This window comes from Cucumis sativus, chromosome 1 (genome assembly GCF_000004075.3).
Source record: "Cucumis sativus cultivar 9930 chromosome 1, Cucumber_9930_V3, whole genome shotgun sequence".
NCBI classification, from domain to species: domain Eukaryota; kingdom Viridiplantae; phylum Streptophyta; class Magnoliopsida; order Cucurbitales; family Cucurbitaceae; genus Cucumis; species Cucumis sativus.
Window position 1 is genome coordinate 21,941,058 of NC_026655.2, and position 25,597 is coordinate 21,966,654.

General features: G+C 33.5%; 4 protein-coding genes across 6 annotated transcripts; 3 read left to right on the top strand and 1 right to left on the bottom strand.

Annotated features, from left to right (window-relative positions):
- The first annotated feature begins 3,470 nt into the window (after positions 1 to 3,470).
- On the top strand, positions 3,471 to 10,619 carry LOC101211681 (cytosolic enolase 3). The gene is made up of 13 exons (XM_004145216.3): positions 3,471 to 3,799; positions 3,977 to 4,131; positions 4,336 to 4,510; positions 6,294 to 6,365; positions 6,482 to 6,598; positions 6,847 to 6,927; positions 7,601 to 7,677; positions 7,889 to 7,992; positions 8,242 to 8,340; positions 8,437 to 8,522; positions 9,109 to 9,195; positions 9,673 to 9,870; positions 10,089 to 10,619. The coding sequence occupies exons 1-13, from the start codon at positions 3,671 to 3,673 to the stop codon at positions 10,158 to 10,160; spliced, it is 1,452 nt and encodes a 483-aa protein (XP_004145264.1). The 5' UTR covers positions 3,471 to 3,670; the 3' UTR covers positions 10,161 to 10,619.
- A 1,661-nt stretch (positions 10,620 to 12,280) lies between these two features.
- On the top strand, positions 12,281 to 14,540 carry LOC101221969. Of its 3 annotated transcripts, none has more exons than XM_011660136.2 (4): positions 12,281 to 12,456; positions 12,570 to 12,665; positions 12,800 to 13,039; positions 14,094 to 14,509. In XM_011660136.2, the coding sequence occupies exons 2-4, from the start codon at positions 12,632 to 12,634 to the stop codon at positions 14,306 to 14,308; spliced, it is 489 nt and encodes a 162-aa protein (XP_011658438.1). In that variant the 5' UTR covers positions 12,281 to 12,456; positions 12,570 to 12,631; the 3' UTR covers positions 14,309 to 14,509. The 3 variants fall into 3 exon arrangements, with proteins under 3 accessions (XP_011658438.1, XP_004154327.1, XP_031740524.1); XM_004154279.2 differs by having other exon boundaries at positions 12,297 to 12,465; positions 14,094 to 14,540; XM_031884664.1 differs by lacking the exon at positions 12,281 to 12,456 and having other exon boundaries at positions 12,778 to 13,039.
- A 1,173-nt stretch (positions 14,541 to 15,713) lies between these two features.
- Positions 15,714 to 19,748, top strand: LOC101210936 (probable anion transporter 4, chloroplastic). Its single transcript, XM_004145213.3, has 8 exons — positions 15,714 to 16,237; positions 16,670 to 16,896; positions 17,041 to 17,404; positions 17,747 to 17,791; positions 17,887 to 18,033; positions 18,817 to 18,954; positions 19,048 to 19,081; positions 19,239 to 19,748. Exons 1-8 carry the CDS (start codon positions 15,785 to 15,787, stop codon positions 19,421 to 19,423), a joined length of 1,593 nt encoding a protein of 530 aa, XP_004145261.2. The 5' UTR covers positions 15,714 to 15,784; the 3' UTR covers positions 19,424 to 19,748.
- Positions 19,749 to 20,113: 365 nt separating this feature from the next.
- On the bottom strand, positions 20,114 to 23,364 carry LOC101211183 (serine/arginine-rich splicing factor SR45a). Its single transcript, XM_004145214.3, has 6 exons — positions 23,210 to 23,364; positions 22,321 to 22,412; positions 22,106 to 22,214; positions 21,804 to 21,953; positions 21,327 to 21,390; positions 20,114 to 21,247 (listed from the first exon to the last, which is right to left on the bottom strand). The coding sequence occupies exons 2-6, from the start codon at positions 22,410 to 22,412 to the stop codon at positions 20,559 to 20,561; spliced, it is 1,104 nt and encodes a 367-aa protein (XP_004145262.1). The 5' UTR covers positions 23,210 to 23,364; the 3' UTR covers positions 20,114 to 20,558.
- Positions 23,365 to 25,597: the final 2,233 nt, after the last annotated feature.

The window sequence follows — 25,597 nt, forward strand, 5'->3', positions numbered from 1 at the left end:
TCTCATATAGGTTCCATCAAGGTTGGTCGTCTTTTGAGTTCCCTCATAAGGCATGTCCAATCTACTCAAATTGGTCTCATGTTATTCGTTGGCCATTGGGTCAATTGTGGTTGATCCTTCTTGTCAATCTATCTCCATTTGTATAACATTGCTCTCAACTCATCATCTCTGTAAATCTACCTATAAATTAATTTATTTTCAACAAAATTGTGTGTTGAAAGAGTTTTGTTCAAATAAATGACAAAAAAAAAAAATTACTAGAGCTTCAGCTTGATTGAAAGATGTATATGATCATTTATACAATCACGCTTTTAGATTCAACTATAAATACGGTTAGAACCATTGTTATCCTCCTTCCCATTAATTAAACATTTTTGACATATTTTACTATTGGCATATTTGAATTACATTATATTTTCAAGTGTTTAATTTGAAAGATAAGTTATTTTGAAAAAAACTAAAGTGTTTGAAAATTAGTCAAAATAGACTTTTTAAGTGTATTTTAAATAATTTTTAGAAAAAATAGTTTAAACTAAAATAAATTTTTAGGAAAACACTTTTTTTCTTAGGTCGGTCCAAATGGACTCTACATCATCTACATTATTAATTAATATGTAGGTGGTCATATTTAACTCATTACATTTTAGTTAGTCGCTCAATTTTTTTTCACCAATAAGCCAACCTACGTCGGTTAGTTTTTATACATGAGATGTCATATAAACATTCATGAATACCAACAACGACACAATGTCTTCCAAGTTTTAAAGATCAATTGTGTCTTGTGTTGTTTAATTTATAATTTAAGAAATCTAAAGGTATTTCGTGGTTGTAAAATGTATTTGGTGTTATCCTTATTTTAATTTTATAGACGGTTTAATTTATTCTTTTAAAACAATCTAATTATGCGATTAAATGAAAAGGTTGGTATCTTTTGATTTAAGTTTAGTTTATAAAACGTTTCGATTTAGTTTAATGATTTGACTTTAGCTTTATTCTCATTTCATTTATCTTTAGTAAGCAAGATTGAGATTGATATTCAAACCCTTGACCTCAAACGAAAAAAACAATGTATGATTTATATTATTTTCCACATTCAATTTACAAAAATATCAATTTATATAAATGTTATAATCTACATGGCTTGTTTAAGTATTTGACATTCGATTATTGACTGTGTTAAATTACCAACTGTGATGACATTTGAAAGACGATAATTATAAATAAGAGATTTGAATCACACATTTCGTATTAAACACAACTATTTATCCATCTAGTTTGGCTCAATTTGACAAAACAATTCCACCCAAAAGTCAAAACTAACGTGGAAGTACATTGTTTTTTTTAAGTTTAACCTATATTCTTATCATATAGTACAAAATTTACTATTATTTTGTATAATTCAGCTGCAACCAATACATTACATTTATAAAATATTCACTCGATACTAAAATTATCTGACATTTGTCCTTTAGTGAGTTCTTCCACCAAGCTTAAATATTTTGTTTTAGTTTATTATTCTTAAAAAACTTTACGTACCATATACATCCTTTAGAAGTATTTTCAGATTTCCAAAATAAAATAAGATATTGGAAAATTCATGCTTATATATTTTTATTAGTATTTATCAATGGAACTGATAAAGTCTATCAATACCTATAGTATTTATTAGTGATATAATCTAATTTTTTACAAATATTTTCCACATCTTTTGCATTTGTAATATATTTGAATATTTTGTTTAGGTTAACTAGGGTGTAAACATATTGAGATGGTTAGGAAACATTCTTAACCCAACTCATATTTCCGGGTTGGTTGGATTGGCAATTTGAACAACCCAAACTAATTTATCAACAAAATATGGATTGGTTTAACAAAATACTCGTAATGTTCGGTTGGGTTAAACCAAAATTTTCAACCTAACTAAAAAATAAAAAAATTCAACCTAATCAACCCATATAATATGGATTTGGTAGTAATGGTTGTCAAATTATTCGTATTGGACTTACACCCTAAGATAAATAGTAAAAACAAATAGGGCTGTCAAGAACAATAACAAATTATGAGTTTTACTTTCGAAAAATAACAAAAACAATTTTAAATGGTTATAATAACAAAACATAAAAATTAGACAAATAAATAAATGAAACAATTCCTCAAATGCTCTTATCCAATATGAAAAAAAAACAATTGTTAACTTAAACTCGACATACATTATAATTGAAATAATATATGCTACATAAAAATTTCCCAAAAAATGTAAAGATTATAAAAGTTGTCGTTAATGGAAAAAACTTCATTTGTTCATCCTCCTCTTCCTCTTCTTCCTATTGACAATTTTGTAGGATTTTGATTAAATTTAAAAAAAAAAACATGGAAAAGAAAACTAGCTCCGGCAATAAATCATGAAATCCGACAAAATTTATTTGGGTCAAAACCTCTCAAATTTTATCAAATTGAATAATGCAGTGATGATATTCGACAAGAATCACCCACTTATTCTTCAAATTCATCAAAGAATTGGCCGCAACATTTGACACAAACAAATGGGGACATAGTTGGACATCTTCTTCAATTCTTTTATTGCTTTGTTTGTCTTTCTCAATCTCCTTATTTCCTTTTATCCAAAAAGCATAAAAAAGGACATTCAAATAATTACAAAAATACGATTAAGCATAATTAAATTCTAAAATTTAAATTGAAATTGTTATTAAAATTAAAATTCAAATTTTTATTAAAAATATATATTAAATTTTATTTAATTAATTGTTAATAAATGATTTAAAATATAACAAATTTGAATGTTTTCGATTAGGATATTAAATGGTCTAAAGTTTTAATTTCAATTTATTATTATGTTAAGTGAACAACTATAAAGGGAAAAATGCAATCTTAATATAAAATTATTATTATATCAAATGACATTGATATATGATATAGAAAATAATTGTTTCATGCATAATTATAGGGATGATACAATATTAATATGACGTTATTATATGAGATGCAAAATTTTAAAAAAGAATACCATTTAAATTAAAATTTTAAAATAAATTGATAAAATAAATATTTATTATTATATATAATCTGAAAACAATAAAGGATAAATATGAAAATTTGTGTATTTGTATGATATAATAAAATGTTATCAAAAATTAACCAAACCTTAAAAAAAACGTATATTGAATAAATTATATCATCAATCATTATATAAAAAATTGTAAATTATATCCTCAATCATTATATGAAAAATTATGTATACTTCACTTAATTCAGTTAAAAATCAAAATTTTGTTAGGATTTACTATTTTTTAAATTATTATCTATTATTTTGCTATCTGGTTATCTACGAGATAATGTGGTAATAAATTTTATATTTTACCCATTTTTTCAACTGCTATAAATAGTTTTTTTTTTTTTTTTCAATTTTTGTTATTATTTTTTTAAAGTACGTTTTGAAGGGAAAAAAACCAAGACAGTATAGGATGTTCCCACGATACATTTCAAGCTTCCATTGGAACGGCACCGCTCGATGTTGCGAAGGTGTCCATAGTTTTTAACCCAAGGTCTCGTTACTCCCAACTCCCGCGGCAACACAGCACCGGAGAGCTGCAAGAAAATTCAGAGCTCACTGCAACATCCAATCCCTGTATCTTTTACCCATCAATTCGTCATGGAGAAGAAGCAGCTGAAAGAAATGTCCGTTCAAGAGTATCTTGACAAGTACATGCTCTCCCGGAAGATCGAGGAAGCGGTCAATGCTGCTGTTAGGGCGAAAACTCCCGATCCTGTTCTCTTCATCGTAATTTATCCTTTCCTCTCTCTCTGTTTTGTCTTCCTTGGAAATGCTGGTGGAAATTTAATTGAATTGTTTTTTTTTTTACAATCAATCATCGAAACTGGAGGGAATTGTGTTCAATTTATTTTTGTCGTTGTTCTTTCTTCATCTATGTTTACATTTTTTTTCTTTTTTAAACAGTCGAATCATATGAAGAAAGCAATTCCTTCCGTGATTACAAAAATTAAAGCTAGGCAGATCCTTGATAGTAGAGGAATTCCGACTGTTGAAGTCGATTTATACACCAACAAAGGAGTTTTCCACGCTTCCGTGCCCAGTGGCGATCCGGCTGGCATGTAAGGTTCTATGGATATTAGCATAAGCTTCTACTTGAAAGAGAACGATTATCTTCATGTCAAAAGCTTTTGTTAGAGGATGTCTTGCGAACTGTTCTGGTGGCATTTTCAGTTTCAATGAACAAAAAATGTCTTCCTTATACCACTCGAGTTCCTATACATTTATTTTTTGTTGGATTTTGAGTGTATTGTTGCTTTTTCCAGGTATGAGGCTGTAGAGCTACGCGATGGAGACAAGGGAACATACCTTGGAAATAGTGTCACTAAAGCAGTGAAAAATATCAACGAGAAGATATCGGAAGCATTGATTGGTAGGGATCCTACGCAACAATATGAAATTGACCAGGCCATGAAAGATTTAGATACGACAGAAAAGAAGGTGGTAGTTCACCAATTTTCTTGATCTCATGAACTTGATGCGAGTGTTTCTTGTATGCTAACTTCTGCCTCATTCTGTGCTCTGCTATATCTGGTATGTGTGAGCATTAATGAAATGTTAATGGATTGCAAGTAAACACGGTCCTCATCCTTTCGGCTGGTTAGCTAAAGGGGTTTAAGGCACCCATCGGAATCTTTGGAAAGAGTAAAGACATTCTGAAAGAGCTCCCATATTTTATTCCTTGGGTCCGACATGTTGTGGGGGAGACTGGAGAGAAGAGAGACGTATTTCTGGGAATATCTGTGGGTGAGAGAATGACCTCTTTGTGGGTTATTCCCTCGTTTGCTCATTTGTCTTTGTTGAAAAATCATTTTGTGGCTGACTATTTGGTGTGGACTGGGAGCTCCTGCTCTTTTTTCCATTGGGTTCCGTTCCACTCTTTTACATAGGGAAACAATGTAGATGGTGATGGCTCTCATTTCCCTTCTCGGGAGTCATTCTTTCTGCTTGGGAGCAGAGATATGTAGGTTTGTAGCCCTTCTCCTTTAGAAGGGTTCTCGTGCAAGTCTTTCTTTCAATGTCTGGTTAACTCTACCCCGCTGGCGAGTCAGCCTTTTCTTTGGTTCAATGGATTAAGGTTCCTAGAAAGGTAAGATTCTTTCTTTGGGAGGTTCTTCTCGGCTGTCTTGGTACATTGGACAAACTTTCTAGAAAATTACCTTTACTAGTTGGTCCTTTATGTTGTATTCCTTGGCAGGAGTTAGAGGAAGACTTGGACCATGTTCTCTGGCATTGTAAGCTGGCAAGCTATGTTTAGGATGTCTTTTTCTCAGACATTTGAGTTTTGCGTATGCTCGACATAGAGATGTTAGAGGGATGATTGAGGAGTTCCTCCTCAATCAGCTGTTTGGGGAGAAACGCTTTTTGCTGTGGTGTGCATGTGCGTGTGCCATTATATGGGTGTTGTGGGATGAGAGAAATAGGAGTGTGTTTAGGGGGGTTGAAAGGGCGAGTTGGGAGATTTTGTTGCTTGTTCGGTTTCATATTTCTTATTGGGCTTTAATTTCGAAGATCTTTTGTAATTATCTTTTAAACTAGATTTTGTATGGCTGGATCCCCTTCTTGTAGTGGGGGTCTCCTATTTTTGTGGGCTTGGTTTTTTGTGCGCCTGTGTCTTCCTTCATTTTTTTTCTTAATGAAAGCTGTTTATTCTATCAAAAAATAAAGAAATGTTAATGGATTGAGAACATTGAATTTAGTTAAGATCCTATACTGCACTGTCTATTGGGAAGTGGGACTAAGTATTTATATATGCTGAATTTTCTTATCATGTGCTTCTGATCATAGTTTACATTTTGTCATAAATTTAAATTCCAGCCCACCTTGAACATTCTCTTAGCAAACTTTCTGCTTATGCCGATACTGATTGGCTAAATTTGACAATCAGTTATTAGTTAAAAGAGTGCAGCTACGATATCTCAGATTCTCAATTCAATACGAAAGAAGAAAGAATTTGTATTTATATTGATTTAGAGTCACATGGACTGGTATGTTATACGTTTTACATGAAACAGGACATAATAGTTTTTTCTTTATTTCTTTTCTAAGTCCTTAACTATTTTGGGCATTTCATTATGATAGTGTTCATGTTTGTTTGCATAATAGATGGTTTATGATTAGAAGATAATCTGATCGGATTGTTCTGTACAAAAGAATGTATTTTCGAAGGTGGTCTATTGTGAGCCTTTTCACTTAGTAGTTTTATTGCCAATACATACTGCAGGGTGAACTTGGAGCAAATGCTATACTTGCCGTGTCAATTGCAGTTTGCAGAGCTGGTGCTGCTGAAAAGGAGGCATGCATTTTATTGATCTCTTTTGTATAGATTTATTTGTTGTTGTTGTTTTCTCCCCGTTTTTTATGGGCAATTGTAGAATCCTGTACAAAATTTCTTAAACAAAGTATTTTCAGGTTCCACTCTATAAGCATATTGCAGACCTTGCTGGCAAAACAAACTTGATCCTTCCTGTCCCAGCCTTCACTGTACTTAGTGGAGGAAAACATGCTGGCAATAATCTGGCCATTCAGGTATGCTGTGGTAAGGATCAAAGTAGTCATGATCATTTTTTTTCTTCTTCTTCTTTTTTTGTTAGATGCGAGTGTTCTTTAAACATTCCATGTAGGCTACAGCAAATAATCAGTCCAAGAATCCATCAACTCTGAATATACCCTCTGTGTCTAGTAATTCAATCTATAGATTCTATACAGAATTATATAAATGGAAGCCATTGTGACTTGCAACTATACTAGTTTAGACTGACTGGAACTGTTATCAGGAAATCATGATTCTTCCAATTGGTGCTAGCAAGTTTGAAGAGGCATTAAAAATGGGCTCTGAAACTTTCCATCACTTAAAGGTGTGATTCTATTCATCAACTGTTCGATCTCTGGGTTTTTTACTTCACCTTGTCAGTGCATTCAATTATATCAGTTCATATATTTTTTAAAAGTAATATCTTCTAGTTTGTCTTCTTTCTCTACACGATTGTTTAATATTTTCATGACACAAATCTAGGATATTTATATGTACATCCATATTATCAAATAGGGAGTACTGCTATTTTAATTTCACAATTTGTTGAGATTTTTTTAGTATTATGCCTCATTGAATGATCTAATTAATATCAAAAGTATCTCTTTAATCCTATAATTATACCTTTTAAATTCTTTTTATGGCATATTGCATGCATTGCACCAATTTTGGAGATTCATAGTCGTTCATTTCCATGTATGGAACCTTAAAGCATTCTCTGTCTCATGGCATGCTCTTTTTTTGTTTTCCGAGCTGCCTTAGGTACCCAAACCATTATTGTAGCTTACCAAGTGTGTTCAAAATGCCTAACTTACTGACAAACATGTTGCAAAGTTGCACATGGTCTAACCACTTATCAGTCTATTTTGAAATAATGTCATTATATTTTCCTGTGGACTTTTATTGAAACTCCAACCAACGAAGTTTGATCTGTTTGGAAGCAACATTGTTAATTATGCATATTATTAAAAATGTAATTCCTTTGGAAAAAATGGCAGGCTGTAATTACTGAAAAGCATGGTGCCCATGGATGTAATTTTGGTGAAGATGGTGGATTTGCCCCAAATATATCAAGGCAAGATACTTGATCAATTTTTTTTTGGTTTGCTTATATGGATCTGTGGAACTAGTTTCTTCCAAGCCATGATGAACAACATTGTAGCATGAGATGGATAGAACGCTGCACATTATGTACTTTTATGGTTGTTGGCCGCTTTGTTGAGTTGAGTCATTGAGATAGCACTGAGCCAAAATTATGTTTTCAATTAGTTATTCTCTATTGACAGTTTTAAAGAAGCCCTGGATCTTGTAGAAGAGGCTATTAACAGAGGAGGGTACAACGAAAGAATCAAGATAGCAATAGATGTTGCTGCCACTAATTTCTGCATGGGTGAGTGAGAGTTCCTGAATAAGAGCCTAATTTGAACAATTGGATTTGAAAAACTGAAGAAATGGTTCTCAAGATGATTAGCATGCATAATACTTGTTGATGATGATAATCCTCGTCCATCCATCTTTCTCCAGTTATTTTCCTTACTTGACAGTCTCCATAAATAAACCCATTAATTTGCTTACACGAAATGAATGTTTCCTCCCTGCATCAATATTCCCCATGGTTTACATCTTTTGTTCACTGAAGGTACCAAATATGATCTTGACTTCAAAGCTCCAAACAAGTCGGTTCAAAATTTCAAGTCAGGAAAAGATATGATAGATATGTACAAAGAACTATGTGCTGGTATATACATCTCTTGTACAACTTTATCATTTTACATTTTTGCTACTGTTTTCAACAATGGGCTTATTTATTATTAACTTTACTCTTTTTTTTTAGACTATCCTATTGTATCAATTGAAGATCCATTTGACCGGGAGGACTGGGATCACACCAAACATTTTTCTAGCCTTGGCATTTGTCAGGTTTCTCCTCATACTTATATCTAAAGCGTCTACTGGAAGTATATTTATTTTAACTCAAAGGTCTGGAGATTTTGGTTGAAAATCTGGAGTCTGGGGTTGAACATAATAGTTCAAAGATAAATTATGATCAAGACCAAAAAGTTATGAGTTCAAATCCCCCGACATCACTTGTAAATTTATAATATCTGTATGCCCTTAATTTCTTGCCTGGCCATGTATGTGTCAGATTATTTTTCTTCATTTCAAGCCTGATGAGCTTGTAGAACGTCAATTTGACTACCCTTTTAAACATCAAATGGCTAGCGAATTTGTAGAATACAGTTGACCAAACTGTCAAAGAATCAGACAACTTGGTTGCTTTGGCTCTTACAGGAGGCCTGTCGATATCTTTCTAACTGCAAGAGAAAAGAAGAGGATGAGATCCTTTCTAATATATTCGAGTTCAATGTTTCCTTGACGTTTCAAATCCGATGTTTCTGTTTCTGTTTAATTTTCTTACCTATAAGTTTACTTAATCCCGTAGCGTTGTGTTCTTTAGTTGGTATCACTGCCCAGTGCTTCTTCAATAATTTTGATTTTTTTGTAGGTAGTGGGAGGTGACTTGTTAATGTCAAACAAAAAGCGCATTGAGAGAGCAATTGATGAGTTCACTTGTAATGCCCTCCTCCTCAAGGTACAAACGCCCTTCTCTCTCTCTCTCTCTCTTTTTTTTGTGTTTATATTTACAAATGTAGTATTTCTTCGGTTATCTTCTTTTTGACATATTGTGGAATATTCTCATGTCTTAAGTCTGTCCTATGAGGCTCTGGAGAATTGAAACTAAAACACCATACTGACTTTTTTTTGCAACTTTTTTGGTGCAAAAATCACCGTTCCACAGCAAAACCTGATTTGATAGAAATATGAAAAAGTGTTCGCGTGTCCTTGTGTAAAAAGGCATGATTTTAAAATGATCCCAATCACTTATGTTAATCCAAAGCTCGTTTTTAATCATTCCAAATTAATTTAAAAGTTTATTTTTTTTGCAATTCCAGACATGATAACAGTAATTTTAACCATTCACTGTCACTCCCAAATATAACTGTAAGATCTCAAGAATTCGGCTGTTTAATTTTGATAATTTCTGATAATTTCATGAGGCAAAATGTAGGTAAATCAGATTGGTACAGTAACAGAAGCCATTGAAGTCGTGAAGCTTGCTAAGGATGCCCAATGGGCAGTTGTGGCATCTCACAGATGTGGAGAAACAGACGATACATTCCTAGCCGATTTATCGGTTGGACTTTCCACATGTCAGATCAAAGCAGGTGCACCTTGTAGAGGAGAACGGCTAGCCAAATATAATCAGGTCTAATTCCTTGTAACATTTGTGTCACTTGCCTAATATGATACAACTCAACTTCAGAATCTTTAATGCTTCTTAATCACACGATACCTGATAACAACCTTTTGTATTAGATAATAATGGAAACATAGTAGACTCATATCGTCGATTTCATTTGTCATAATTACAAGATTTCAATTTCGTTAACTACATATGACTAATAATCCGTGAGGTTGATGCAGTTGCTCCGTATTGAAGAAGAGCTTGGAGATCAAGCAATTTATGCTGGTGAAGATTGGAGGGCAGCTTGCTGATTTTTGTTTGTTCCATACCTCAAATTTTCGCAGATCCATACAATTTCCTTCCCATGCCTTGACAGCACGGTACGACTCCGACCACAGTGCTGTTTCTTTTATTTTCCTCTCCTTGTTTCATCAGAGTAGAAGCTTTAGAACAATAGGCATCGTGTGTTTATTATTTTTCTTTCTAATTTTGAAGTTTTGTGATTTGAAGAGCAAGTTAGGCATTGTGAAATACCAAGCGATTCTGGAGTAGGAAGATTATACCTATAATTGGTTTCCTTAGCAGCTGTTTCGTCTTACCTTATTGATAATTGGTTCTTAAAACATGGTTTGTCGAGCTGTTTAGTTACTATTGTTTTACCTATGTTTGTAAATGTCGCCTTAAAAAGAATAATTTAGGGACTGTTTGGGAAGGACGATATTGATACATGGAAAATTCAGGTAACATGGAAATTGGCTTGTTTTGTGGGAGTCTGCATTGTCCTTAAATGCTAATATCATTAGCAAGGTATGACAACGAATAGGGTTTAATTAAATTTTTTAATAAATAAATCTAAATTAGACATAGATCGATCAAAAAGTAATCAAACTCAACCAACAAGAATATATAACTAACATTAAATGCAAAAGTAATTAGAAAAGAGTAGAAGACACTGTAATCGGTTAAACTTAACTTACATCCATTTTTTGGAAGCTTTAGAGAAAATAACAATGTTGACTTTTGCACTTTTTGACGATTGTAAAGTTTAATAATGTTGTTCAAAATTTGGAAAAAATGAAGTATTTAAAAAGAGGGAAAAGATAAACTCAAAATCATTTTAGGTAAGTAAAAGAAAAATGAATAGTTGAGGTTTAAACTCAATTACTGGTTAGATACCATATAAATAATAATATAATAATATGTCTTTTCAAAATCCTTTGTTTAAAACTCAGTAAAGCAATTTTACCATATTTTTTTAAAAAACTAGGCGTTAGACACAAACATAAACAATAATATTATTTTTTTTATAAAAGTCAGGAAAACAAAATCAAAAGCCACATTTGTTAGCTACATTTAACTTTCTCTACTTGGTTCAAATTGAATATTTGGTCATCACGTCTCCATCTCGAGTATTTTTTAGTTAAGTTTCTTTTAGCAATGTTTTCTTTGTCTGAACTTTGATTTGGGTGATTCAAGATAATAAAATTGTCAATAAAAGATCACACTTGTTATTATCAAAACATTAATTAATTTATTAATTTAAAATGAATTAATTTGAGATTAAGGACTAAAAAGCCAAGAGTTTGAACCATTCTCCATTCTATAAATTTTCAATAGTTTGAACCATTCTCCGTTCTATAAATTTTCCTTGTTCTACTTTTAAAGATAGGGGCAACGATCCACTCGAATTTTAAAGGTTCGACTTAGAATAACCATCGCCGTATATACTTACACTGACCTATTTTGATGGTATAATTTGACCTCTTGTTGGTTAAGTTTTCTCTCTCTCAAATCACTCTACCAAACTAATGGTTTGATCTTTCACTGAAATTGTCCTCTTAACTGATTTGTGTGGAAGCATATAATGGTGTCGATTTGACTATACTTCATCGATTAAATTGTTTATACATAGACTAAATTATTTCAAATTTGGACATAGAATAAATTGTTAGGTTGAAAATCAAAATAATTTATAATACAAAATCACTGAAACTAGGGAGGTTCTATTTTTAGTATAGCAAATAAAGAAACGAATAATTTAAATATAAGGTTAAAATAAGGTCCACACTTTCTTACCAATAAAAGTTCAAATTTAGTCCTTTTAATTTCAATAAATCTTAACTTTAGTTTTTGAAATTAATTTTGATTAAAACTAATTAAATACTAGTAACTAATTTTCATGTAATAAAAGATACAGTCACAATATAATTTCAAATTTTATCATCAAAACGTTATTACATACCAAATTTGTTTTGAAGAAATAAAAAGCAAAAAAAAAAAAAAAAAACAATATGCTGAAAAGTAACTAACATAATATTAAAATTGAAATTTATTGAACAATATTAAAATAATTAAGATTAAAAATCTCAATAAAAAAAAAATGATAAACTATCTAAAATATTTTAAGAAATCAAAATTTTGTGAAAGGTTGTATTTTTTACAATTTCCCATTAAAAAATTCCAATTTTCTTCCCGTGCGAAGGGAAAAGCAATGGCGAAGAGAATCTAATTGCCGTCAGTTTCTTCACTTTCTCCTCCGCTTACTTCAACAACAATAGCCGAAAAGTGGAATCAGATTCTTCAACTTTTGCAAGTTCGCTGTTGTTGGTATGAACTGTAAGCTCTCTATCGCGCTGATTTTTACTTTTATTTTGATCATTTTGCTTATTCGTGAATTTTGACCCGATATAATGGTGATATTGTACTGTAATCTTGCGCAGACTGTTACTGAGGTATCGCTGTGCACAAATCAATTTGTGAAGTTTGCGTTAAAAAAATTTCAATGATTCGAAAGCGGTTCCAAGAGGCTAAAACAGGTAATCCATGAATTGTGTACCTCATTTTTTCCCCCACTTTTGGCTTTGATTTATGAGCTTGCCTACATACTGTTTGATAAAATGCTTGAAAGCGATATTTGTGTTTATACAGTTTTCTTGGAATTGGAACTCAGGTATGCAACTGATGAAATCGATGAGAGCCGAGAGGTTCTTGAAGAAAGTTGGATTGGGTAGAGAGGATCGTTACTTCTGGAAGCAAGTTGGAAAGGCTCTGTTGTGTACGTATACTTTGATAGGCGTTGCATGGCTTTACAACGAAACATCACCATTTGGTTGGTGGACGCTGAAGCCACGGTCTAAGGCAGAGAAAGATTTGGCTCACCTCTATGAACGGCGGGAGTTTCCATATCCAGGTTGTTTAATCACTGCAGTGCCCCCAAAAAGTTCAAGTTCATTATCATATGAAATTGAGAAGTTTCATAACTTTCATTGCTAGATGAAACAATTAGGGAAAATTGCAAAACCCAAGTTGAGCTTGAGGGTTGTTTGTTTGTTTTTTTGATAGCATACTTGCATAGTTACAGTAGATAATAGTAATGCTTGGAAGGCCTACAACCTGGGATCTCTCCATGAAGAATGGGAGAAAGCCAGCCAGGAGATTCAACCTCCTAGATACCCTACCGAGCATTAGACATACCCCAAAATTATGGGCAGCCAAATTGGCAGGGCTAGGGATAAATTTAAACTCCTGAATGATTGTTGTTTGTTACTATCTTCAAAACTGTGGGCGGACCAATTTGCTCAAGTATGGGCGAACGAATTGGCAGACCTAGGGAACTCCCATAAGGGTTGGTTGTTTCAATCTTCAAAACTTGTAATTTTGAGTAATTGATTCAATGGTTATATGAAATTGTTGCAATTAAACTTTGGTCTGTTGATGGTTAGGTCTTGGTAGAGTTTATAAACTCTCATATTTTGATTAATCTTGGGCTTAACTTCAACAGTCTTTGACGACAGCTCAATGTATGGACTGAGTTGTGGAAAAAAAAAGTTTAATTTCAATGAGTTCATTAGGTGATTGTTTAAATTAAAACTTTGAGGTTGTGATTGTCATAACTAGTTAAGGCTGTTAGTTGAATTAAATTTTGGAATGTTTGAATATGTTATTTAACGCTACAAATAGCCAAGCATAGAAGCCTAAGTTATATAGAGTTATTTATCTGTTTTCATTTTGGCCTTTATTGTTTGGCCTATTCTGTTTAGGATTTAAAAGAAGTGTCACGTATAGAATCTCCAACCCTTAACTGCATTTATCTCTATATTCTCTGCTTTGTTCTCCTCAAGATAATAGAACAAATAACATACCATTCATGAACCATGTAAATGTATGTGTTTTCTATCATTTACTTGTCTTTTGTTTTTATTATAACAATGAGTTTGATATTTGTGATATGTTTATCAACGCAGGTGATGAAGAAGCTATGGAGGACTTCATTGTCAAGGGCGGAATGATCGGAACTGCCATCGGTCCAAAGGGAATCCTTGATTTTGATAAGGATTCTTACAATTATCAGAAAGAATTACAGAACACGAAGCTCGAGCAAGAGGCCCAGAAGCTGTGGTTCAGGATGAGGAACGAAGTTATTTCAGAGCTTCAGGAGAAGGGCTATGATGTCGAGTGAGGTAACTCTTGAATGCAAGCATGGAAAATTATGATTGCCTAATTTCTGCATGTGTTATTGCTGAGAAAGTTCTGATATAGACATCTGCTTGAATCCTACATGTTTGCTACATTTGCAGTCTATTTCATGTACAAATTACTTTGTATCAACCTACAAAAGGTTTAGTTAATTTTAATAATCTCAAAACCGCTTCAAAATGAACCCAACTTAAGAAATTTTTAGTTTGAATGTATGTTCTTCTCTCCCTGATAATACAAAATAATCATACGCTTGAAAACTCTTACCATTAAGACTATGATAACGATGAAAATGGATACGTGTTTTACTGTAGTTGTTATAAAAGAAATAAAATGATCAAATTGTTCCAAATAAACTATAGTTTAATAATTTATTACACTTCAAAATTAGAGACAAAATAAATACAAACCTAGGAGGATTTCAGGAGCCTATAAAGCGTTTATTATAATTTATGGACCAAATAAACAGGAAATTAAACATTAATTTAAATTTGTTTTCGTACTTGTCCTTTGAGATTAATTTAATTCCATCAGTTTAAATATACATTTTAGCTCATATTTTCCATAAATTATAAAAGTAATCTTACCAAAGTTTGGGAGAAGAAAATAACAAAGACTGAAGTTCTACTATTTTCATAATTATTTTGGTTAAAATGTTATTCTTTGTTCTATTCAATTTGAATGGTTTGACTTTTAATTGTGTACTTTCACAGATCTTGAATTTAGGCTTCCAAATTTATTTATTAAATTAAAATTAGCTGTAATAATTTTCATTCAACAAAACATATCAGGGAATGTATTTACACAAAAGTGCTAATTGAGGTGAATTTTGATAAAAATCAACAAAATTAATTTCAAACACTAATTTTAAAATCTATCATTAGACAACATTCGAAAATGTATGGAACAAAATTCAAAATTTATACCAAAACAATATTTAATTTTGGGTGAGGTAGTTATTATGAATAGCAAATTTATATCAACGTTTTAGAAATATGATATTTTTAACCGGTTTTTTTATATTTGTAATTTTTTAAAAAAGTTGTTGCTATATTTGTTAATATAAATCTAATGGTTAAGTTAGTAACATTTTAATGGTTATTGTATTTTATCAAAATATTTAAATAAAAGAGTGAAAGTAATTAGATGACTAAATACCTAATTTAGATATGATATTCATTTCTCCGACGACACAAAGTACAACCAAAACCAACTACAAATGGCAGCCGTCAAGGTCAATCAATACAATATGATAGACCACACCAAAGAAATATGCATATTCCATTTTACCCCTAAAAAATCTACTTATTTACAGTATTTACCATTTAATGTTTGAAACATTACGAGGGTATTTTCGGTAATCAATGCAAATACTAATTGGAGTCCGCCCTCGCACTCTCAGTATCGGGGCCCGTCTCAGTCGTCGTCAGGTGATCAGTGGTTCCGTCTTTCGATCACTATGAACTCTACAATCGCTTTCGGCCGGCCGTTCCGCTGCCAGCGGTTCTCCGGTGACCTGAGCCCTAAGCCAATATTGCATGAACCGGCGAAGTTCAAATTGCCTCCACGCTCTCTCCAATTGAGCAAGAGAAATTGTACCGGAAGCCTCTCGTCGGCGGGATATTTCCCCGTCTTTGGACTTCGGAATGGTTCGTCATCGGATTCTGGATTCGTTCTTCCATCACGAATTGGAGTTTCCTCCAACGATGCTCAGTTCGGTTCGTTTGCTGAGGATAAGGATATGGAGTCGCCGAGTTTCTTCGAGTTTATCACGTCTGAGAGGGTTAAGGTAGTGGCCATGCTTGCTTTGGCTCTTGCGCTTTGTAACGCTGATCGTGTTGTTATGTCTGTGGCAATTGTTCCGTTGTCTTTATCCAATGGCTGGAGTCGATCGTTCGCCGGCATAGTTCAGGTAGCTATTTTCCTCGTTAATTGCTTTTGCTGATTTACGGTTTTGTTTTCTTCATCTATTTTTCGTCGCTGCAAGTTAGTTCAATTAAGTTACGTAATTGAAAGAAACAGCCACTGTTTTGCTCATTTCTCCTTCTATTTATGATTCAGAATTGAAGGAAATAACATTTTATTGCCCATTTCCCCATCTACTTTTCTTCTTTGTATTATAACTAATGGAAATATCTCAGCCGTCGCTAATAAACCATTCGGTGATTGATCGTTTACGCTTATTGATTTCATTCCCAGTAAATGCAAGATTTTGTTGTCCGTAGATTAGACTCCAGTTTGCTCTATTAGGAATATAGACGTGAGGTTATATTCTTAGAATTACAAGTATATGATTAGAGTAGTGTTATCCCCTTCAACTTTTTAACGATTGGACTTCATGCAGTCATCGTTCCTTTGGGGTTATTTTGTTTCACCAATAGCTGGTGGTGCGCTGGTGGACTACTACGGTGGTAAGATGGTCATGGGCTGGGGGGTGGCTTTGTGGTCACTGGCCACATTTTTGACTCCTTGGGCAGCGGAAACTTCGTTATGGGCACTTCTTGCTATGCGTGCTTTGCTCGGCATTGCTGAAGGCGTGGCCCTTCCTTGCATGAACAACATGGTTGCTAGGTAATAATGATTTTGAACCCTCTGCTTACTTTGAACTAACATGGATTTTATGCCAGCAATGAGTTAGAATATCAGCTTTCTCATTTATAATTTAAGATTATCAAAAACCAAATTATGGTTTAAACTCTTAACTTTCTCGTGTAGATGGTTTCCTCCAACAGAACGAGCCAGGGCTGTTGGTATAGCAATGGCTGGATTTCAGTTAGGAAGTGCAATAGGACTCGTACTCTCTCCAATCCTTATGTCTCAAGCTGGTATATTTGGACCATTTGTCATTTTTGGGTTGTCCGGGTTTTTATGGGTTTTGGTATGGTTATCTGCAATATCTAGTACTCCCGATCGGAATCTTCAGATATCCAAATACGAATTGGAATATGTACTGAGTAAGAGGCAACAACCTTCAGTGGTGGAGAATGTACCCAAGAAAACTGTGATTCCTCCTTTCAAGCGGCTACTTTCTAAAATGCCAACATGGTCTCTTATCATTGCAAATGCTATGCATAGTTGGGTACTGCTCAAACTCATTTCCTTCCATTTAATACTCCGTATCCTGTCTGGGGTGCTTTCTTATTGAAAATGTTGACTGATCTAGTAGCCAACTTTTTCTGTGGCTTGTACATGACAGAGATGGATAAATCCAACCTAGCTATAAGAGATGCTTCTTTAGTTTTCTGTTATTATTTTAGTATTGTATAACACACTCATACCTGATGAGAATAAACTTATGCCACTCCCCCTACACTTTATGATCTTCATATAATTTCACTGTGTATTGCAAATGGAATGTTTATCTATTGGGAAAAGTAACTCATGTGCTACTTTTATTTTAATGTCATTTGTTTTCCTGCAGGGGTTCTTCGTAATTCTTTCATGGATGCCTATCTACTTCAACTCAGTGAGGAACCCTTAGCTTAGCTAACTTGTTTATAATGTCTCTACGCATCAAATTCTCTGTGAATTTCTTGAATGATCAGTGTTTTTCTGTTACAGGTGTATCACGTTGACCTCAGACAAGCAGCGTGGTTTAGTGCTGTTCCATGGGCTGTGATGGCACTGATGGGATATGTTGGTGGATTGTGGTCAGATGGGTTAATAAAAAGTGGTACATCCGTTACTTTGACTCGAAAGATTATGCAGGTGAACATTCCCTACTTTTCTATACAAGTAACTTTATTTAAATTCTAACCTAGCAATCTGCTTTCAGAAAAAAATGTAAAAAGGGAATAAGAGTTCCAGCTAAAATGAGAAATTTGTGGAAAATTGAAATGGTCTATGCAAACAGCAAGTTGCTCTAGCTTTCTAGGATACCTAGAGCTTTGTATTGTTTCTATATTTTTATTGCTCTCTACTTAGGATGCTTATTAGAGTTTTGGGTGCATTGGGATAGCTACGTCTTGTCATTTTGTAATGTCATGTTGTCGCAAATTATTGCCACTCCTTCTAACCGTAATTTTCTCAATAAGTTCAATTTCCTAGCTGCAAAATAGCACTCTGTACTTGTCACATACATAAGCCTGGATTTAATGGTTCCCGTTTCCTTTCTTGATTAGCAGAAGACTTTAAGCAAACAGATTTATTCTACCTTTCCCGTGATCCAAATAAGTTCATTTTAAACATTATGAACGGGAGACATACGAATCTGAAAACAGATTTTTCTACACAAAATTTGGCTTGATAAAATATTGTTTTCCGTCCAGCGTGAAAATTTGCTGGTTAGGTTTTGGAATTTTGGATGTTAGTGTTTATTTTAATTGGTTATCGAAAAAGATCACTTATTATTTACAGTTGTGATTCAACTCGGGAAGAATGGGAAGTATGGAAACTAAAAAACAATACTGTCCAGTAGCACCTTCTCTTCCATTTGTCCTCAATTACCTTGCCACTAATATTTCATCTATTCATGCCTTTTCCCTATGCCAGTCAATAGGTTTCATTGGCCCTGGGATTGCTCTGATTGGCCTCACATCAGCCAGAAGTGCATCACTTGCATCCGCATGGCTGACTTTGGCAGTTGGGCTGAAATCTTTCAGCCACTCAGGTTTCCTCGTGAACCTCCAGGTTGGCAACCTGACCCTGAACAATCAAATTTATGAGATTTCTGATTAACCTCCAATTTCTAACTAAACTTTTTATCCCTTCTTCGCTTCACAGGAGATCGCTCCACAATACTCCGGTGTGCTTCACGGTATGTTGTTTGAACTAACTTCGTAGTTCATAATCTATTACCAAATAGTTTCTTCATTGAATCAAAATCTTAGTTTGGCTCATTTCATTGTCCTATCTAAACGTTTGCCTTGTTTATTGATTACTGAATCCAAAATCGACACCAAATTCTATTTCAGGAATGTCCAACACCGCCGGGACACTTGCTGCTATTGTGGGAACAGTCGGGGTTGGTTTCTTCGTGGAAATCGTGGGCTCTTTCCAAGGATTTCTGTTGTTAACCTCTGCCCTGTATTTCACGGCTGCTATTTTCTACATCATCTTCTCTACGGGCAAAAGGGTAAATTTTGAAGAAACTGGTTAGTATACTGCACTACGCTTGTTTCTATTTTAGTTAAGGATCAGCCTATAGGCTAGTGTCACAAATTTTCTACATGTATAGCTCATCTTTTCTTCTCGGACTAAAATTTTGTAGCCATAAACAAGCCAAGTCAATTGGAGATTGTAAATTCTACCAGTGTTTTTATCTAGGATTATATCCTTTGATTAGAGGAGCTTGGTTTTGTGAAAGATTGTTATAGATAAGATATTCTTCCACTAGTGTAGAAAATAGCAGACGCTTGTAGCTGACTTTGATTTTATGAACTTTGACTTTGCCAAAAACAATATCCTTCACTACATTTGTTTAAGCTTATACTAAATATTCAGTTATGTTGTATAGAATAGAGAAACCAAGCATATGTCTAAGCGTTCATTGAGATCATGAAAGCGATATAGACAGAATTTAAATCAGGATCATAGATTTGGAGTGTACTTACTATCTATACAACTACTCCTAAACAAATAATCTGATCATATATTAATTAAAATGACTATAGAAGTCTCAACTGACTCGTCCATTAAAATTTTCACAATCTATCCTGATTAATTACACAAATTATCGCACACCAATTATAAGGAAAACCAAAACAGGAAGAGGCAGAACAAATGTTAATAACTTGGTGGTCAAATTATTGGATGAATAGGAGAAATTTTATAGTAATACACGAAAAAATTCATACCACTCCCAAAGTAGAGATGAGGTTTATATTAGGTTAAAGAACAGCATAATCCAATTAGGGTAAACCACAAATGTACGGCATCTTTTCATGTTCAGATAAGGCATAACATCCAACCCAAATAGTGTAGGAAATCCAAATGGCAAATTAAACCAAAACATTTCACACCCCTCGTTAACAAACTAACCCAATAGAATTAAGAACGAACATTAGTTGAGAGCGTACAACATTTTCCCTGTCGACATTTCTCCGTTTCACCTAGTACGCCATTAAACCAAACCAGAAATAAATTATTCCACAACCCACTATTTCATCTCAAACGCTAAGGCATCCGTAAGACAAGGGGAATAGTTGTTTACATCTGCAGCTGATTGATTTGTATTAAAAGCTCCAAATGTACATCATCATGAGAATGTAGCAGAGGGGAAGTAGATCAGTTAATCAAGCCGGACTAACAGATCTTGAAGTTACACTTTGGCTTCTCGATCGACTCCTACTAGAATACCCTCTCTTACGTGTGCTCTCGTGTCGTCTTGGTGTATGGCTACAAGAGCGACTCCTTGAGCTCCTGCCTCGTTCAGGAGAAATACTGGATGAATAGATACTGCTTCCTGATCTGCTTCGTTCAGGGGAAATACTACGTGAATAACTACTCAATTCCTGTGAGGGGCTGCGATAGTGGTTTCTCAACGTTCTTCTCCTAGGCTCAGGAGAGTAACTTCGGGAGTAATGTCTGCTGTTCCTTGACTTCGGAGAAAGGCTCCGAGAAACTGACCTGTACCTGTGCCTTCTGTAGTAAGGATCAGGGGAATAGTGATCACAAGGTGAGTATGACCTGTCACGGCTCCACCTCCTATATGGTGAGCGAGATCGAGAATATGACTTATGATGCCTATAGTAGTCTGGAGAATCATAACGTCGCCTATAGTCTGGAGAATCATATCTTCGCCGGCTATAAGAGTACGATCTACGATGGTATGGGGAACCATATGCTCTACGATGTTGGTCAATGGAACGGGATCTACTTCTGCTCCGGTCAGATGAACAATGCGTAGAGCGGCTAGAGCTTCTTCTATATGGAGAGTAGCTGGGAGAACGCCGAGATGAGTAGCTACGCGACCTACGCCTCCCTGTCAGAATGATGAGGATTAGACAGAAATATCAAAGATATTTCACAGCAATATGCCAAACATTGGATTTTAATCTCACCATGAACTGTTCTAAGTCCAAGATATCTACCAGGTGTTGGAGTTCTGCCTCTCCGTCTCCGAGCCTGTCAAACAATTAAAGATAAACAGTGAGACCAGCTACTCAAGCTTCCATCCAAGAAAAATACCATAGCACGGATGCAAAGTCACAGTGTCGAGATTCACAAAAGAAAAAAGAAGCTAAAACACTTTAATAACTCAACACATATGCAATTGGCAGAAATAGAGAGAAATGCAGGGCATACAACCCCAATGTTCTGAGGCTTCATGTGTTTGTTTTGATTGTTTAGTTGTAGTTTGAGTTTGATGAAGAGCTGCTACACACAGCTAACCTGCTGCCAAAAAAACACTTGGCAAAAAAAACTCAAATCTCTAACATCAAATCATCCAGGTACACCATTTCAGATTAAAGAACAAGACAACAGTAACAATAGGAAACATCCCAAGTCTATGAAGAGATAATTAGTTCACTTTTTACCTTTTCCACAGTAATTATACGACCTTCAAGTACAGATCGATTCAGATATTTGATGCAATTTTCCGCCTCATCATTACTAGACATGGTAATGAATCCAAATCCACGAGATTCTCTAGTCAACGGATCGGCCACAAGATGAACATCTAGAACCTGGAGTTAAAGACATCCATTCATGAACGGGGGATAGTCCACAACTTAAATCACCAACACAAAAGACAAAATACATACACGGCCACTAAGAATAGCATGCCAGGAAAAAAAGAAAGAAGGAATGAACAAAAAATGAGAGATCAGGAACATACTGTCCCCTCCGCAGAAAAATGCTTCTCGAGTTCTCTTCTAGTTATTCTAGGTGACAACCCAGTGACATACAAATTGTTCCCAGGATTTTCAACATCACTTGATGGGCTCCTGAAAAACGAATTAAGAATCCATACAATAAGAATAAATGCATCATCGTATCATTTAGAGAAGGTGGGAAAATCAAGCAAGTAAGTGGTTTCTGGTTAGGAAGTACCTTGAACGGCTTCTTGACCTCGAGAGAGACCTTGAGACAGATCGTTTGAATGATGGGGAGCGGGAGTATCTAGACCTTCGGGAGTACGACATCTGGAACCAAACAAGAAATCACTTAATTCAACAGAGATTTAAAACGAGAAGCACAAGCGTCGATGAAGACCATAATGTTAAGAGTACTATTAAGTATGAATATCGTCTTGAACAGAACAGCGCAAGGAGCTGTCGTAAGTAAAGAAAAGATTAACTTGCAAGTTAAGTTCCTATGGTTTGGGGAAAGCTAGTTTAGTCCTATGGTTTTAAAAAAAAATTCGAATTAAGTTTGATTTAATAAAACCTCAAAAAATAGTCCTTATGCGTTAATAAAAATTTCATAGATAATTCATACTGCAAGGAATATTTACGAGTGTTCTATACTTCTATCGATCTAAATTAGAATTATAAACCAAATTGATTAAACTCGGACGATCTCCAAATGATACCAAATTAGCAATTTAAGATCCATGACTCCAATAAAAAGAAATATGGTTGACTTCAACATCTCCGAAGTGGTTCTAATTTAACAATCAAATTTTCAAGTAAATTACAGAAACTACTCCATTTGCATCCCATAACTAGCGAATCATAGAGTAAACAAAACCCGCTCAATAACCAGAATATAATTCTTTCCATAAACATTACAGAGAGCGGAATCAAACGCGCATGTCGATCAGAACCCCGAACATATCATCTCAAACAACAAAAAGGGATGCACATGCTCATCACAGAAAAAACAATAAAACAATAACCCCAACCTAATTCTGCCTGTTCGAAAGCAGAATCAAATGCATATCCAGATCAAACATTTCATCTCAAACGAAAATAAAACGAAACACAGAAAGGGAACTTACCGTACAGATCAGCGAAGGCAAAACCCAAATCAAAGCTAAAGTAGACGAAGCGTTCTTATCGATTCTCACTCAATCACGGATGCCTTCAACGACAGACGCATTAGAAGAGATTTTGCGTGCGAAAGCCAAAACCATTATATATATATCCTCGAGAGGAGAGAAGTTTCTAGAGCATCGGACGCCAAATCGCAAAAGAATCCAGTTTTAAATTTTTCGCGTCCGTATTCAACACGTGTCAGTGTGTCAAGGGACCAATAATCCAACGGTATGAAAAAGTGGAAAAATAAATAAAATTGATAGTGAACCATAAAACCTTAATTTATCATAAAAACCCTAAAAATAAATAAATAAAAATGTATGTTTATAGAGTTCTATATCTAACCATTAAAAAGGTTTACTTTTTGAGTGTAAGATTTGGAAATCTTCCTTGTTTCGTGTGTAAGATTTGGAAATCTGTATTTTTTATACGTGTTTTAGGTGTTAATTTTAAACTTTTTTCTTGTACATTCTAAATTCTAAATTCATCCTGTATTCAATTTTTAATTGATTTGTTTTAGGTATCTATAATTCAATTTATTGATTCGATTTATTTTTATGATAATAATATAAAAACGGTAAGTTTTAACATTCAATAACAATGATTTTGATTATAGTTTCGTTAACATGTGATTTAATTAAAAAATAGAGTTGTCAGGAAGAATAACAAATCATGAGTTTTATTTTAGAAAAGAAGCAAAAACAATTTTAAATTGTTAGAGTAGCATAACATAAAAATTTGAAAAAGGAATAAATAAAATAATCTCACAAATGTTCTTATCCAATCTGAAAAATATAATTGTTCACCTAAAATTTAAATACTTTGTAATTAGATAAGATACTATATACAATTAAAATCTATGAAAAAATAATTTTCTCCAATTTTCCTCCCAAAACATAAAAATTAAAAAAATTGCAATTAATGGGAAGTTTCACTCGATCATTTTTTCTTTGACTTTGGCCGCTTATTTCATTCTTTCATTCGAAACTCTATCGAAAGTTTGAAATCCATTTGAAACCATCTATTCGTCCTCTTAAAAGATTTCTTCAGAAGCACATCTGGACATTTTAGGATTGTTCCAAATCTCTTCCACTTCTTAGGCCACTTTACCTTGCACTGCTTTTGGCTACTTTACTTTACATTGATTAAGAAGCACATCATTGCTTTTGGAAGAATTTCGGACGCCTTTACTTCATATTTAGGTTATTTCGAATCGTCTTCTAATTCTCATAGAAATTTTCAAACGAACTAGTAATTTTTTTTGTTTTAATTCGATTTTTTGACTCCATTGTAGTCCTTTAGTTGTCCTTTTGATTCGGAGCGTAAATATTTTGCTTTATATTTATGATAATTAACTTTTAGAATTTGTTTTAAGATTCTTTTTTTAACCCGATAATTTTTTTTAATCTGGTCCATTTTTTATATATATAGAAAACTTGTATGTATAATTTTATTTCTCAAACTTTATTTAAAGAAATCAAATGATTATCAAATCAACTTTAAAAAAAATAAAAAATTGTTTTTAAACATCCAATGTCTTACTAATTAAAATTCAACTTATATTTTTTTATTTAATATCTAAAATTTACATAATATTTAAAAATTTATTTCCTCTCTTTTCATTTTTTTCTCCTATTTTATGTTTCAAGGTTTAAGTAGTATTTTTTTTTATTGGAACTAATAATTAAACATACAGTAACATCTTTAAAAACAAAATTAAAATATCACAAAGTATGTTATAGACTTTTTATGATTGATTAGTGATAAGCCGATATTTAGAACATGGTCTATCAGAATTAGATTTCTATCCGTGCTTTTTGGTAGGTTATGAGTTATGAACTTATATTTTAACATTGTTAGGTCGTTTTGAAAATTCAAGTGATACTCTGAGGTAATCTTGGAATAATTTTTTACATTATATTTGTTAAATCACTATTAAATTTATTAAGAGCTTGATAAATAACCACTAAACTAAAAGATTAGAAAGGATAATTGATAGACCACTGGTAGATGTCAATAAACACCGATAAATGTCTATTGATGTCTATCATTAACAAACTGTAAAATTTTGTTATATTTGTAAATATCTTCAACAGTTTTATCATTTAAGACAACTTTTCGTATAATATGGACATTAACATCGCAAGAAAACTCAAATTAAGTAAGTTAAATTAAAAAATTGTATAAAACCGTTAATTATAAATTCAGCATCTTTTACTGAAAAATTGGATTGGTTTGTGGTGACGACTAAGATGCGTGTTCAACCATTATTTCAAATTTCTAATATTTTCATCCATTGTCAAAATTTAAAACTAATGTTCACAATTTCTTGTCTTATTAAATGAAATTTT

Excerpts from the sequence above, each read along its gene's own strand:
- LOC101211681 (XM_004145216.3), top strand. The coding sequence starts at position 3,671 with ATGGAGAAGAAGCAGCTGAAAGAAATGTCCGTTCAAGAGTATCTTGAC. Across the intron at positions 6,599-6,846 it reads GCAATAATCTGGCCATTCAG|GAAATCATGATTCTTCCAAT; the intron begins GTATGCTGTGGT and ends AACTGTTATCAG. Across the intron at positions 7,993-8,241 it reads TGCCACTAATTTCTGCATGG|GTACCAAATATGATCTTGAC; the intron begins GTGAGTGAGAGT and ends TGTTCACTGAAG.
- LOC101221969 (XM_011660136.2), top strand. The coding sequence starts at position 12,632 with ATGATTCGAAAGCGGTTCCAAGAGGCTAAAACAG. Across the intron at positions 12,666-12,799 it reads GTTCCAAGAGGCTAAAACAG|GTATGCAACTGATGAAATCG; the intron begins GTAATCCATGAA and ends ATTGGAACTCAG. Across the intron at positions 13,040-14,093 it reads GCGGGAGTTTCCATATCCAG|GTGATGAAGAAGCTATGGAG; the intron begins GTTGTTTAATCA and ends TTATCAACGCAG.
- LOC101210936 (XM_004145213.3), top strand. The coding sequence starts at position 15,785 with ATGAACTCTACAATCGCTTTCGGCCGGCCGTTCCGCTGCCAGCGGTTC. Across the intron at positions 16,238-16,669 it reads CGTTCGCCGGCATAGTTCAG|TCATCGTTCCTTTGGGGTTA; the intron begins GTAGCTATTTTC and ends GACTTCATGCAG. Across the intron at positions 18,034-18,816 it reads TGACTCGAAAGATTATGCAG|TCAATAGGTTTCATTGGCCC; the intron begins GTGAACATTCCC and ends TCCCTATGCCAG.
- LOC101211183 (XM_004145214.3), bottom strand. The coding sequence starts at position 22,412 with ATGTCGTACTCCCGAAGGTCTAGATACTCCCGCTCCCCATCATTCAAA. Across the intron at positions 21,954-22,105 it reads ATTTTTCTGCGGAGGGGACA|GTTCTAGATGTTCATCTTGT; the intron begins GTATGTTCCTGA and ends CTTTAACTCCAG. Across the intron at positions 21,248-21,326 it reads TGGACTTAGAACAGTTCATG|GGAGGCGTAGGTCGCGTAGC; the intron begins GTGAGATTAAAA and ends TCATTCTGACAG.